Here is a 16,102-nt window from a genome sequence, read left to right as displayed (position 1 = left end):
AATTTATTTCTCAGCACTACCCTTTGATGCCTACAAACAGTAAGCAATTATTTACCATAATTTTCTCTGTCTAATCAAGTAACTATACTTTGTAAGGATGTCATACTGTATCCCTATATGCATAAATAATCTGAGATCCTAAATTAAACTGATGTTACAGACATTTTTCTTCAGTAACTTACGCTCCTATAATAGAACTACGTTTTTGCAGTTGTCTTCACTGAGTACTTCTGTATTTGTTCTGATTTCAGCTTAAGCTCAACTCTAAATTTTCTAAATTCTTCTGGGCTTGGCTTTAGGGCGGATACTTGATCTTTGCACTCCCTTTTTCCCCTAAATTACTGCTACGCATTTCCAGTCTTAACAAAAAACCAAAACCAAACCAAAACCACAAAACAAAAAAACCCAAAGAAACAAAACAAAACAATACCCAAGGAAAAATCCACCGCAACTGAACCAACAAACAAGAAACACCCCAACCCAAAGCACAGCTTGAGTTTTCCTGCTGCCTTTCATAAGGTGGTACTGTACGTAAGTGAAAAATGAAGTTCTAATTACCATGTAGATTATTTTATAAATTACATTATATTTTAGGGACTTCTTCAGTCTTTTAGATGTAAAAGGTATTATCAGAAACAACAACAGAATACTTTGTCCATCAACCTATTCTCAAATTAATTTCAACCCCAAATGAAAACCTATTTAGGAGCTTTTCTTTTAGCCGCCCTCAGTTCACTCCTTCTACTTTTGCAGAGCAATCAAGAGCAGTTCAGAAACAAAGCTGTACCAAAAAAAAAAAAAAAAAAGAAAAAAAAGACAGGATGATATTAGAGAAAAATATTTAAAGAGACCTTAGAAAAAATATGAAGAAAACACAACCAAAAGTAAAGCATGTCAGCACCAGTTGTAACGTTTTCTCCTCCCCCTGCTCCTATTTGGTTTAAAGAAGTAGTAGCTTTAAGGATTGAGAGCCAGTTGCAAAGATTTTTTATTCTAGAATTTGGATAGAAGAGATTTTATAGGTATGCTTCCTAAGTGTTGAGGTACTAGGATATCAATAGTTTACACCACAGTGCTCTTCCTTGCAGCTAAAATTAAACACTGCATGCAGCTAAATATGAGCAGTATGTATGTGTTTGCATTGTAGCAACGGGACTAAATCAAGGGGTAGATTATTTAAAGGGACTAATTTATGAGCTGTGTAATTTAGAAATCTCATAAGGCTGAACAGTCTGCAAAGACTCAGATCACAAAATTTTAGTTCTTGTTTTTTCAGCTTTTACACGGAACAAGAAGTTGATTCATTAATTTGCCAAATTGAAAGTTTAAGACTAACTTCAGAATCATTTTAAGAAAACAAAATCCTTCTAGGTATCATAATTTTAAAAGGCAAATTTTACAGAAACAGAACACAGTTTAAATTTAACTTAATTCCTTACACCATCATTATTAAAACTCAACTATAGAAATTATAGACAATGCAAAAGACTCGGTACAAAAGTTAGAGATTTTTACATGACAAAGTTCTTAAGTTAGGGCTTCTACTTTTACCTGCTCTTTATAAAGATTTTCACCTGATCATATGGGATACTACAGACATAAAAGCAATAAATATTACGGAGTTAAAGTCAACAAAAAGGAGTATTCTTTCTTTAAATTCTGGGAAGATGATTTTGTCCCTGTTATGTTCTTTTAGTAACAAGACTCACTGCTGAGTGGTCAAGCACAGTTCTTTTTCGGTTTTAATGTATTTTCATAGTGAGGTTTACCAGCCAAAGCCTTGTTGTTGTAGTGCAAACTTATTGATCAACTGCAGGTTAAGATCTGCAAAGATTAGTCATTCCAAACAGTAGCTACTGTCTCACTGCTGTCTTTATAAAAGACCCCAAATGTTGCAAAGTAAAACCAGCCTGACTTTGGAAAGCCTAAGTATGATTTTAGGATTAATTAATGTATGAGAATCTCTTCAGCTTTCTACTATTTTATAAAGCAAGAAGATAGTTGAAGACTTATACATTCTTCCAGCTGTTGGTTTGCAACTGGCACTAAGGAAGAGAGCAGTAAACTGCAATTACATACTGGAGCATGAGAAGGAAACAAAAAAAACCAGTAGGCAAGAAATCAGCTGGAAGGTTAAAGTGATAATCAACTTAAATACACAACGAGAAGAAAAGGCTACTATTTCAAGGCAACGTGGAAAGGAAGAGAGCACCCAATCTGGTAAGATCTATACCTTTTTGATTGCCAAGAAAAGCATCTATACAAACATCATTAATGGGTGCTTAAGCACATTACGTGTGCTTATAGTAGAAATGCAACAGTGGGACTTCTACTATGCTCAGAAAAATTATTTGAATCAGACAGAAAGGATGAATGAAGAGGGGATGAATGGGTTCTTCTGAACCAAAGACTTTGAAAGCTAAACCACTGAATGTTTATCTACACGGAAAGCACCTCTTGATAACTTTGCTACAGCCTATTAAGAGATCGGTCATGCGCTCCTATTTAACCAAAAATTGTACCAAAGTGTATGCATATCTCCTTCAACATGGATCTTGCACTCCCAAGACCCTCAGGTTATTTACAGAAATATCTTTTGGCCACTGCATGCTTCAAAAGAAGTAACCAACACAGCAGCTGTAAATACACAAGACTGACACATACTGGACAGTATTCTGTAAAGTCTTAGTCTACTTCAGATATTAAAAAGTTCCTACTCTTCTTAAGTTCCTGTGCTATGGTAAGTGGTTCTAAAACCACTTTACCAACTGTGTGTGCAGACAGCTTACTCCTATCACAGGGACTGTAAATTCACACTAAGAAAAGAAAACGTAATTTAACAAATTGCCTTTGCAAATTGTCGGTGACTTCATGAACTACAACCCGGAAAGCTTCTCTTCTAGACTTGTGACTTATTCTCTTTAACAGCACAGAGAAAAAGGAAAAAGTGAAAGGGTATTTTAGACAACCAAAGTGAAGAAAAAGTGTGAAACTCAAGAACAAACCTGGCTTATGAAGTTACTCAAACAGCTATAATTTTGAATTTGACAAAATCCAAAGGAAACAAGAATGGAGGTAAGTTAATAAGATTGTTAGTAACAGTCTTACACTGAAATAGGTTTTAACAAACTATTTAGACAGCACACACTACACTTCTTACTTTTTACAGCCATTACTTTCCAATAGTTTGAACTGTGAAAATGGTAACTTTATGATTATAGACTGAACTGTGTAGTCTCCCTCTTAAGATTTGGTTAAAAGGCTTTAAATTATTAGAAGGCTATCCATTACTCAGAAGCAGTTTCCTAGAAGATACATCTCTTATCTTCCAATACTAAATTCGTTAATGAAAACCAGGATGCTATCTTCATTCACCTGTTTGGCACTCCACCCCTACATATCAGTTATGGTAAGAGGTGGTTGGCAAACTGCCTTGGAAGCTGACCTCTATTTATGTACACTTCCTCCAAGTATTAGACTATATCAGACAGGGAAACATATTTGGCTTTTAAAATTATGCTGTCCTAAAGCTAGCGTTACCTTTAGCATTATAAACCAGTGAAATAACATACCCTGTGACTTTTTCTTAGATGCTATTTCAGCCTGAATAGCCTCCACTGATGCTTCAACTGAACAGGAGGGAATAGGAACACTCACACAGTTTCTGCTTGCGAGGACTATGAAGTCCCAGACTTCTGCATCAATGTTTGTAAGAGGTGATGCGGTCAACGATAAGTCATCAAGCTTCCACATACTAAGGACTGATATTTTTACTTTAACAAGATGCAATGCTCGAACATTCAAAGCACAAATTAGTCATCTTTACCTTGCTTCTACTCCTCTCTTGACCATGTTCACAACTGTCCTGCCCACTCTGAGCAACATGCGAGCTGCTACTAGAAATCTGGGGCTCTTTGTGGCTGTCTCCAAACCAAGAGAAAGGCATGCAAGTAGGAACAGGGGAATCTGAATCAGATGCAGACAGATTGTTGCCAGAGTCATCCAACAGTTCCCGGGAACCTCTGAAATAAGTAGATTAAATTGTGTTTAAACAAACATGCTGTCCCCAAACACACAACCCACACACAATAAAACAACAAACTTGAAACACACACCACTAAGTTTTATCCTTTTCATAGCACAATTGATATTTACAATGAAAATTGATACTTGCCTTTAAATAACCATCCAAAATAATGTGAATTATTGAACAACAATAATTTAAGTGTTTTTGCAGTTATTCCGCATAACAATTTAACAATTTTAAATAATTTGCTAATTTAACTTACTCAACATTCATCTTCCTAAGCAAGATACAGTTTTTATATTTAAGACAGGCTACAATATGTTAATCTTATGAGCCACTTTAAAACGTAACCATGCTGTACTGTTTCCTCTATACTATTCTATGTATTTTTCTTTTTTCCTGAGATTAAGCTCATGTTCACATCATCTTACCAATCATCGTATTTTACCACTGTTATACTTGAATGTACTTTAAGATCAAACAGTAATGATAGTTTTAAAAGAGATTCTTAGTTAAAAATTTTAGGAACACAGCATGTATGTACTAAACAAACAAAACAACTACCTGCTATCCAGAGAACCTCTTAGGTTTTCCTTTTCGTGTTTCTTGCCCTTGCCCCCAGATTTCCGTAATCCACTGAAGTGAAAAGAACACAATTTTCATAAAGCGTTTACATTTACACAGCGCGACTTTTTTTAATCAGCAAGCTAGTTTCTACATTGGTTCCAACTGTTACAAAAAGCCACATTTATGTTGTTATACAAAGCATGATTTGCAGATTAGGCATGTAATTAAATAAAATATCCATGACAGTACTTTTTCTTAGAACCATGACAGCATTATGCAACTACCTTTCAAGGACCACATGTAATCAAAATAAACAAGGAAAATGCCCAAAGAAATGAAACATACAGTGGATACAACCAAAAGTAAGAGCACAGTATTACTGCTAGATAAATGTTCCTATGCAATGCAGAGTGACTTGAACTAAGTCACTAACTACATTATCTGTGTATGAAATATGTTATCATTTTTATGGTATATAATTTATTTGTTGCAGTACCAGTTTGAGTCTTCAACATTAGCTGGCTTCAACAAGCTTTATACCTGGCTCCAAAGGAGCAAGGCTTATTGCAAAATGTAGCAACTCTTCTCACAAATCCCCAGAGTTTAGTTACCACACCACATTTCCAGATAATATGCAGCTTGCACTTTTTTTACCCCTGTTCACAGTTTCCTCTTCTCAATGAAATTCAGAAATCCACTCATCACTATTGCTCACCTCCAGGCAACATAAACAGCTACTATAGCCAAACCCTATGTAACGACACCTCTACTGTAAAGCAATTAAGGCAAGACAGGTATCTATTTTATAGTGTAATGCCAGCAGGACATAACATCAGAGTCTATAGGCTCCAACAATATTTTGGCATAAAACTACACATGGATTTGCAATTTAATTCATAGAGCAATTTGTATTCAGATAAAAACCGAAGAACCCCAAGAAATTCTCTGAGGGAAAATAGTACAGATAAATAGAAATAAAAATGTGGTGGAAACACAAATGCAACATTACAAATTCCAGATCAAAAGACTCTGTCCAGTGGTGTAGCTATGAAGCAGCATTAATAAATGTCCTCAACATTTCTTTATTTTTTTAATTAAGAGAACATGATACTTTCCAAAAGTAACACTGAAACCCCTTTATCCATTTATGTCCAAATGAACACAAGAAAAGTCTCACCCAAAATCTGGAAATCTCCTTTTGGACTTCCCTGATGATGTTCCTTCATTTGTTTCTACTGTCCTATCTTCATTCTTCTTTTCTTCTGCTTTTCATAGTGGGGTGAAAAATAAAAATGTTATTCTAAAAATACTTGCAAGTTTCAAGTAATTCTGAAGTATTGTAAGTAAATAAGTAAATAAGATACTAAAATATGAGTAACTTATAATTCACATTGACACATACAGATACTAGCTGAAAATACTACAGCCATATCAACATAAGTTGTTCTCTATGGCATCTTCCCATCATTCTGGCTGTGCTGTACCACTGAAAAATGGCAACACAACAGTTGCTTATGACTGATCAAAACCATTACTTTTGATAAACAGTAATTCTATGCTGCCTACAGAAAGATAAAACGTACCACAGCATTTTGCTTCAGTGAATTATAAACAAAGCGTAGTTTAAGATAGGTTTATGAAAAAATACCTCTTTCTTTTGCAAAATGTCAACCTTAAAATACACCAACTAGATAACCAGTATAAATAAAATGCTTTAAAGAAACTCAGTTTTAAAGGAACAGTTGAGCAAATACAGCATTTAACCGTCCTTTACTATGCTTTAAAATATTATAAGATGTTCATTTTGCATTTTCCGGGTTCAGCAGCTAGTCCAGCTAGCTAATTGGAACATGGGCTAGCAGAATGCAAGCTGCTAGCTCCAGAAAATGTGCCAAACCAACATGATAGCCAGTACCTGGAGAGCAGACAGATCCTAACAAATGGAGTTTCTTGGAAACAGTATACAAAATGTGACTATTCTGAAGAAATAATTGGAACTTTGAAGGTCCTCCAAGGCTGTTGCATAACTAAGCTGCCTATGAAAGAGATAAAGCCTGCTTTTTGTGAGACAAAGTAGGTTTTTAAGCTCTGTCTTCAAGATTACAACTGACATGAAGTAATGTACACACATGCCTTCAAGGATCAGAAAAAACAAAAATCATGTTCACTACACAAAGCTGAGGGCAACAACTATCATCACCCATCACCCCATCAATTAATAATCTTTCCTGAAACACATAAATGGTTACCTCAAATTTTACATGCTGGACAGTCGGGGGGTGGTGGTGGAGGTGGTGTTCCTCTCCCCTCCACTCCCCCCCTTTTCACATCTGATCAGTAGTTTCTGATCAATATCAGAACTTTATCTAATTAGTTAACCATCCAATAAATTGTAACTACCAATTAAACTGGTTATTTTTTCTGTCAACTTAAATACAAAACCAGAAGAATTAATACTGACATTTGTTTCCAGATCTCTCTCCAGAAGAAGTATTCTAAGAAAAGAGGCAATTTCTAAAACTCAGTACAATAGGTTAAAATACAGAATGATACATGAATGGACAGGAAGGTAATAGAAAGGATTATTTCAATGAAATAATAGGTAGACATTTAAATATGGTTAGAATGCAACAAGCTAGCAGAAAGTAGCATTTAGTGCCATTTTGACTACAAAGAGCAAGCTTTCAATACTAATCCTCATCTTTGATGTACTGCATTAATTAGCTCTTCCAGTGACTGCCAATTTTAGGAAAATGTTTACAATGCTTTATCCATCACCAAAAAAATGTAGAGAAGAAAGGAAAATCATCTATATATGAAGTACTTGTTTTGGTAAGTTGTGGGGGTTTTGGTTTTGGTTTTTTAACTAACAAAAGGTAGGGTAGAGACTAGTTTTGTTTCAAACTTTATAGAAACACATAGAATGAGGAGAGTATAAAACAAATCCTGTTTTCAGGGTATTAAAAGAAAGGTTTTGTCTGAGCAGTACAGAAAAGACAACAAATATAATCTGCTTTTATGTATTGTGCTGGCTGACTAGAGGAAATATCAAGCATTTAAAATATTTTATCTGATCCCTTTTTCAATTATACTTAAGAAAAAAAAGCCAAATATTTCAATCAAATGATGATTAGTAGTGACTAAGCTGATTATAATACCTTCAACCTTTTCCTAGTGAGAAATATCCTAAGAGGGCAAGATGAATAATGCAGTAATTCTCATAATATTCAGAATCCGTATCTTGTTTAAACACCTGTATAACATCTGGAAGCACAAAGCCAACACGGGGAATCAGGAAATCAGTCAGACTTACTCTCCAATATATTGCCACTCAAGAGGCTAGTGTTCTGCAGAAATGTCTTAGGACCTTTACTGGTTATCCACAGTCAATGACTTACGTCCCCTTTAGCTTACGTCAAGGCAACCATCTAGACTCTCTAGATTTATAGGTTTGAGCTTTTACCAAACTGATTTAGGCCTACTCTTTTCCGTAATTTTTATTGAAACAGCATTTATTTTGGAGGCACCTTTTAGATTCTTGGTGCTGTAAATTATTTCGAAAATGTTGAGCTTTTGTAGAAATTTGGTAAGGAACTTGTTGCAGATGGAGGAATTAAAAGGATAAGCTTATTTTCAGAACATACTACTACCACTTACTTTCAGTAAGTAAAACCAGAATACAATGAACTCACACACATTTTGACAACTTTAAACTTTCCTGAAGAGTTAAGAACTGGTTTTAGAGCAGGTAATTAGCTCTGTAGTCAACTCACTTTCTCTCAAAGTAGTTTACTGTTCAATATTCAATGCTATCCAAAATCCGTAATACTTTAACTCGAAGGATTAAAATAATAATAAACCCTTAAGTCTTACCCTTGGCCTCTTTCCCTTTCCCTTTTGCTTCTCTTTGCTTAACATTCTTGGAATACCCTTGAGGAGAATTTGGAGCCATCTCTTCGGGAGGAGATGAACAAGTGGTGGTTGTGCTATTTTCGTTGTTTGGTTTGTGTACTGGAGAAGAGTGTGTGGAAGCAGAAGGACTTGACTCTAGAGGACTTTCTGTGCTTTCTGTTTGTTCAAGCTTTTCACTCTTTCGATCTATGTCATCCAGGTGTGGCAGAGTTAATTTTTCACTTGTTTCTAAGGTCTTGGTTAGGTACACAGGGGAAAGTTCTCTGTTAAGAACAGTATCTTCTGAATCCTCATCCTTCAACAAATTCAAAAGATATTTTATGACAAACATGACATATAATTACTATCTGATCTTCCATAAGATGTAAGGATATGCTGTACTACATGCAAACTTACTCAGTTCAGAAAATTTTAAGTTACATACACAGATCCTTCTGCACATCCCAAATCATCTTTCTCCAGCCAAGTCAGAAATGTTCTGGTATATCTTGGCCATTCTAATTCAATGAAACCACTTTTCAGACTAAGTAAAGTAGCTCAATTTTCTCCCTCTACAACAGGCTATTTCATATACTAACTATACACACCTCAATTAATCTGCTTTCCAGAAACATACTAGAATATTTTACTTGTACACTTTTTGTGGGCTTCAATGATTATTTATGGAATAATGAAGCATTTCAAGGTGCTTAGTTTTTGAAGAAATTTGGTAACTAACTTGTTTAAGATGAGAGAATTACATGATAAACATATTTCACAGTATACCACTGTCACTATAATAAAATCTTTGAATAAGTAGAAGCAGAACACAAGTTTGCATATTTCTTTGCTAACTTCAAATTAACTGTGCCAGAAAGAACATATCAGAGATCATATATGTGGTATGAACCCAAACAGGGTTTTTCATTTACAGCATAAAAATATGATGCTTTGGCACAGTATGAATGAAGCACAGACAACACTTAAAATTGCAAATACAGATAAAACTGAACATATATTCAGGCTCCTGAATGCATAATTATCTACCAATATTGGTACCTGTAGATCTGCAGTCTGCTGTCCAGCCCCAAGAGATTCTTTCAGCTTTGATCGAGAAGGTGGTTGGCGTTTTACTTTCAAAGCAAGCTGAGCTTTTGCTTTGTGGGCACTGGTGTCTAATCTGGGAGTATCCCCAACAAAAGCATCAAAATCTGCAACAAATATGTACTACTTTAAAAAAAAAAAAAAAAAAAAAAAAAAAAAAGGTCCAAAACAACTGGTAGGCAAATTCTCCAACCCACTGTCCAGAAGAATATTCAGAAGTTAAATCAGAATTATTTTACTTGTTAATCATTACTATGTGAAAATACTGTTTTATATAATACTATAATATTTTAACATATTGCGATAGCAAATTTTAATTATTTTTAAATATATTTCTATCCAGTTTCTTCAATTAAAAAAAAATAATCCACCAGATCAGGATATAATTGTATTACGGCTTGAAAATGGAATTTTATTCTCAAGTAGATGAGAATTTGTGCCCAAAATGTACCTTCCTATCCTTGTTCTTAAAGGCTCTTTAAAGTACATAAGCATCCACCAAATCTTTCAAAAATGTCCTCCTTTAAACCACCATATGATATCTTATAGCATTCTAGACACAAAATTACAAGACAAATTAAAAACCCAGCAAGTTTGGGTGTAAATCATAGCTTAAAATCAGTGGGATTTTAACTGACAAATCTTGGTGGTTTAGTCCCACTATCAGTTTCACCAACAGAGAACCTGAGGAACTGCAAAGATGGATCTCTCTCCACCTATCTCCTCTTCCCCGCAGCATTTAAAATAATATATGACTACAATATGGAAAATGTTGGGGGACCTAAACAAAAATACCTGCACTCATTCAGGTCAAACATTTACCCAGTTAGTAAGAAATAGCAAACAAACAACTACTACACATACAACTATTAATTTTTATTGAATGCAAATCAAAGATCCTATAACCTACTTACCAGAAATTAACATATCGGAAGAATGTAGTCTGTCTTCTACTGATTCAGTTTCTTTTTCATTTTCTTCTTTAGTCTTCAAATCTTCATTATATTGGCCTGGGCTTTGACAGACATCTTCCAATAAAGTCCCACCTCCAAACATATATGGCATTCTCTCATATACTTTTAATTTGCTTTCAAGCTCTGAAATCTGCAAGAATTAAAATTCAGAAGTGAGATACAACTCTCCAAGAATGCAGAAGTCTATTTCAAAATATAATACTCCTTTACTTTTTCCTGATATACTCTCAGCTGTTCTGCATATTTCTGGTCCCTCTCTTCAAGTAGCCTTGAATGATCCTCTTCTTTTTTCATAAATTCTGTTTCTCTGGTGAAAGAAATGTACACATATATATGAAACAGTAATGTATAGAAATGTAGAAAAATACATAAAAATACGCACAGTTGCATTTACTAAAAAGGACTGTTAGTAAACTTTGAAAAAAACCAAACCAACCAAAACAAAACCCAAAAAAACCAGCCTGTAAGGTATAACCAATTCATTAATCTTGTAATGTCATAAAATGAGCTATGTATTTGTATGCCTCTACTGCCTTCAAAAAAAAAAAAAGGAAAAAGAATATATATGACACCATAATTTACTCTGGGCTGAAAAAGGATGCGTTGCAACACTTTTTCTACAAAGTTACAACCATCTCTCTACCTTCAAAAGTGGCAAGTTGCATACACATTTAAAGCATGAAATATATGCATGACTCCAATCATTACATCTTACACAAAGATACATTTCTCTTCCACGTAGATACATGCACACACAGCATTTTTCTTCCAAAAGCTATGCTAAACTTCTTTATAGGAGAACAAGTTGCATTTCAAGTTTCTACTTGGTTACTCCTTCAGAAATTGCAGCGGCTGGTTTCACAAAAAGAAACAATGATTATAAGAAGGAAACAAAAATAAAAGCGGCTTCTTCCTGCAAGTCAGATGGAATAACATACAAACACAGAAAATCAGCATAGAACATCTACACAAAATGCAAAAGCTTCAGGGACAGTCAAAGGACTAATGGGCATTTGCGATACAGCGAGGAAATGGAAACTAGCCTGTTAGCAGTCATCTTAACGTACTTTTGAGCTTCCGTGTGGATAAGCTTGGGAGAAGAGGGGAAAGGAGACCTTTAAAAAGCTCACCAAAAAGCACAAAATGCACTTGGAAAAGCAACATTTCCCAATGTGGACTACAGAGCTAAAGATAATGCAAGCTGCCTTTAAAAATAAGTAGCAAGTGGAGATATTTGAGATACGCTTACAGAAACCACCGAGATCAATGGTTGCATTCTGTATTATCAAGATATTTCTATATGTATTTTGCATTTAGCTCCCATTCAGCTAAGAGGAAAAAAAGAACAGACACACCTGTATGACAAGAGGTGTATTGGATAAGCAATATTACCTGTACTAAAAATCCCAAACCTGTTAACAGATTGAACATACTGTTTTCATGCTGCATTTTGATGGGCTAGGTACAAAACCCAAAACCTTAATTCTTCTCAGAAATCCTTCTACTCCCCCTGCAACTCCTGACTCAGACCGAATCACACTTGTCTGGCTCTTATTATACGTCCTTTGATGCCTACTCTATCTGGAACATTTAAGTTCGTCAAAACTAGAGGGTTTTTCCACAAACAGCAAAAGGTATTGCCAAATACCTCATGCCAAATTTCAAGCAGTCCTTCCAAAAGTTTAGATGCACTACAGTTTCTCAACTGTTTTAAAAATTTGTTATTGAAATATTAAATAATTTTTCCTAAGCTTAGAATCAAAAGCAGCAGCAAGAACCTTTCCAGAAGCTGGTGACTTAAGGTACGTAAGAATTCAGCATGTATAGCCCACTGCTTCCCTAAACTCTGACAAAATGCAAAGAAAGTGTGTTAAGCAAATCCGACCCCCAGGTATTGCTGTCAGCTTTCCCCATAATGTACAAAACATACAAGCAAGAAATAGAACCTGGCATTTTGGAGTACTTACTTTTGTTGATAATCTTTAAGCAATTTCTTGGCCTTGCTGTATTTCTTTTCAAGGGCATCACATTGTTCTTGAGTTTCTTTAAGATGCTCATTTACTGTTTTGCATAAACTCTGTGCCTCTAACCAGTAGGTCTCTAACTTTTTGATTTTCTCTTTGCTTTCATCTAAGTTTTGCTGAAGTTGGGCTCGACTCAGTTTCCATTCATTTTTTTCCGCTTCAACAATTTTTAACTGAAAAGATTAATACTTAAGGAATTAATCTAAACTAAAAGATAAAACGAAAAAGTTCTTTATACACGTTTAAGTAGAGAATAGCTAATAACCATTAAATACTTATCAGTAATATTAAAACAAGACACTGAACTTTTAAAGAACTCTTATCAACTCTTCCAACCGTTGCTAATCCAAGTAAGTTTAGAACTCAAACCCAAGAGTCTTCTACTGCTTCCTTATTAGTATTGCTTCCTTTTAAAGAGATAAAATGAGTAAGACCTTTATTGTTAGCTTGTGATGACTTGTTCAAGACCTCACCACTTCTTAATACCTCTGGAAAGGCCTATTTTGACTACCTGGCAACTGGAGATACAGAATCTTCACATGTATAAGACAAGCTCCCTGTCCTACTATGTTGTTACCAACAGCTTTCTGAATAAAACTAATGAGGCCAGCTGATCTTCCCTGGTACTCTGCGAGACATTGTCTTACTAATAAATTATGATATATCCATGGTTTGCTTTCCTGGGGCTAATGCAGAAAAACACCAAACATTGTCACGACAAAGGAAAGGAATGGAGCCCCTTCAGCTTGACAGCAGCCACATTATAAAAGGGAATGGTAACATGAGAAGTTCTCCAGGCCTTGCAGGAGTGAGCAGACAGGATATCACTTAGTATCTCCAGGCCTCCTTCTTTGGGGACACCATTTACAGAGGAAATCACTGCTTTTGATGCCAGTTAAGATCACCTGCTGGTGGAACAGAGATGTTGAAAGGACCAAGAATTTCTTGAATTAAAAATGGCACAGTGAGTTGTACTAACATTTTTAACACTTTTTAATGATCCAGATGGGCCAAATTTCAAGAATACTGCAAGGACAAGGAGCACTGTCAGAAATCAAAATCAGAACTATCATAAGAACACAAAGAAGTTTTGGCTGCTTGCCTCTCTACACTTGGAGCTCTGAACATTTGCAGAGTGCAAGAAAACCCCCAATAGATACTGTTATTCAAAATCATCGCAATCTGCAGCACTATTCCCTCCCCACTTGCTACCTGACCCCAGCAATGTGCTGCAACTTGTCCTAGGGTGCACGTATCTCAGCAAGGCAACGCTGAAGGGCAATGGAGTAAAAGCAGCAGCTCACCTACAACAAATATTTCCAGAAAAAGGCACAGATCTCCATCAATGGAAAAAGCAGCAAAAAGAACAATAAACCCTTTCCCAGAGAAAGCTGAAGTGTTGAACCAATCCTCACAAAGCGGAAGAAAAAACTCCAAAAAAGCTGGAAAAGGCTCTCTCCCCAAAGCAGGTCAGAAATTTGAGAAGGGAAAAAAGGGGAAACAAGGTAACTTTCTGGTAACAGAAAGTTAGCCACAAGCCATTGTCTGTAAGTGCCAACTCTACACTAAATAAGACAAGTTCTATCCACTGAAAACATTCTTATATTTCTTTGGGAGCTTGTTTCATACAGTACTTCATTATATTCAGTTCTTCTCTAAGCAGTAATGCTGAAGCATACATTTTATAATAGCACAGAGGAGATTTTGAGGTTGGATGTTTTTTGTTGGGGTTTTGTTTTTTTTGGTGGTGCTGTTGAGTTTTATTTATTTTTCAGCTTAGAAATGCCTGTCTAGCGTAACACAGAGTACATAGAGCCTGAGGCTTAAAACAGATTGCTGCCTTCTGCATTCAGCCTATTCTTGGTAAAATCTGTAAGTTGAAATAAGAAAACCCAAACCAACCAACACTCTCCACCCCCTCCCAATAATAACATTCTCTGAAAACTTACTCTCTCCTTCAGTTGATTCACTTCAGCTATTGTTACTGCATGTTTCAATTGTAGCTGAAAAACAAACAAACAAATCATATGGACGCACTCAAAATGGCATTTGAAATCCTAGTTTTAATTATTTGTCCATGATTCCCTTATGTTACAATAAAAATGGTTTGAGGAAAAAAGTCAACTTATTTTGTCAATTACAGAACTGATCATGAGCTTTTATTAAAAAAAAAAAATAAAAAATGTTGAACTCAAATTAAAACCAAAAAGTTCTATGGTATATTCTACTTGCTACAAGAATCAATTCATGACCACCCATAGCTAAAAATCCTACACGGTTGTCTAGACATTAAGAAAAGTGGGTAGGTTAAAATAATGTTTTAACATGCCAGGACAATGAAAAGGCAGCACTGTGCTCATGATGACAACCAGTACACAGAATCAAGTAAAATTTTAACAGTACTAAGTATTTTTACTTATCAGTACTTACAAACATGCTGGCTTTGTTCTAAAATTAAGCCTTGTACTTTATACCACAAATCTTCACAGGATTATTAGAAATAAAGGCTACACTTAAGCCAAATTTAAAGATTATCCTTAATATGTCTTAAGAAAACAGCATGAGTGTAAAAGAGCATTTTTTTGGTCAACTATTAGGTAATTCTTGTATCTCCCTTTCCATCTGTAACCCTGAGGCAGGTGGTTTTGGTTGGTTGGTTTTTATATTTCTGGTTTGTGGGGTTTTTTGTTGTTTTGTTTTGTGACAAGGCATAGTGCATCAAACATACACTAAAACAAATGAATCCATGACTATCCTTCATTTAGATTGTTAATAATAGCACAGTAATGATTCTAGCTGAGAATTTAATTGTATTCCCAGTAAAGATAACACTTATGAAAAGATGCTGCAGCCTGCTGCTGTGCTTCCTAACCTATGAAAACTGTAAACATTCTCTAGTGATCAATAGCCTAAAATGTCAACTTCCTCAACATCATCAATGTTATGAAGAGAGCAGACTTAAGGTCTCAAAAATATCGATGCTTTACAAAAATAAGCTCATGTATGCACAATGGCATCTGAAAAAAAAAAACAGTTTCTTTGCAGTATATTTTTTTCCTCCAGAGTGAAAATGACAGGGACTTAAATCTACCAAAGAAGCCCAGACCCCTAAATGCCAGAGATTACACCACTATATCCTCATTTAAATTCCACAGACCTGAACAAAGCAAATATGCTCATTTATAAAAACCTTGGGAAAAGGGAACCCAATTTTCCAATTACATTAAATTGAGATTCACAGTCTGGAACGCCCCATTGGGTTTACAAACTCATTACTTCCAAAAAATACACCATAAAAAAAACCTAGAAGGCATCAGCTGAAAAAAAACTGGAAACCAAAAGCATGCCTATCTAGAGAATCAAGTGCAGACCTCAGGGACTACAGCAAGAGATCAGATGTGTATTTCTTGTCTTCCTGAAGAGCACCTAGCCATAACACTCAAAACCATTCAGAATGGGCATCTGTCCCACCATGCTCCCCGCCACAGCTAAAGCCATTCTACTATGCAGCAAAT

The 16,102-nt window shown here is 35.3% G+C and overlaps 1 protein-coding gene across 5 annotated transcripts in view; it reads right to left on the bottom strand.

The window, feature by feature from the left end:
- LOC115609032 (neurabin-1-like) overlaps positions 1–16,102 on the bottom strand; it is a 43,123-nt gene that overhangs the window by 9,777 nt on the left and 17,244 nt on the right. For 3 of the 5 annotated variants that reach the window (XM_030488681.1, XM_030488680.1, XM_030488683.1), the window contains exons 8-16: positions 14,537–14,590; positions 12,531–12,760; positions 10,774–10,870; positions 10,504–10,693; positions 9,545–9,696; positions 8,468–8,801; positions 5,772–5,859; positions 4,592–4,663; positions 3,827–4,022 (exon numbers count right to left, since the gene is read on the bottom strand). In XM_030488681.1, the coding sequence (XP_030344541.1) occupies positions 3,827–4,022; positions 4,592–4,663; positions 5,772–5,859; positions 8,468–8,801; positions 9,545–9,696; positions 10,504–10,693; positions 10,774–10,870; positions 12,531–12,760; positions 14,537–14,590 (1,413 nt within the window). The remainder of the gene's footprint in view (positions 1–3,826; positions 4,023–4,591; positions 4,664–5,771; positions 5,860–8,467; positions 8,802–9,544; positions 9,697–10,503; positions 10,694–10,773; positions 10,871–12,530; positions 12,761–14,536; positions 14,591–16,102) is intronic. The other 2 variants (XM_030488682.1, XM_030488684.1) reach the window with 1 other exon arrangement.

This window comes from Strigops habroptila, chromosome 5, assembly GCF_004027225.2.
Source record: "Strigops habroptila isolate Jane chromosome 5, bStrHab1.2.pri, whole genome shotgun sequence".
Lineage (NCBI taxonomy): Eukaryota > Metazoa > Chordata > Aves > Psittaciformes > Psittacidae > Strigops > Strigops habroptila.
The sequence above is the reverse complement of the archived record's forward strand: the minus strand, read 5'-3'. Positions and strand labels throughout refer to the sequence as shown.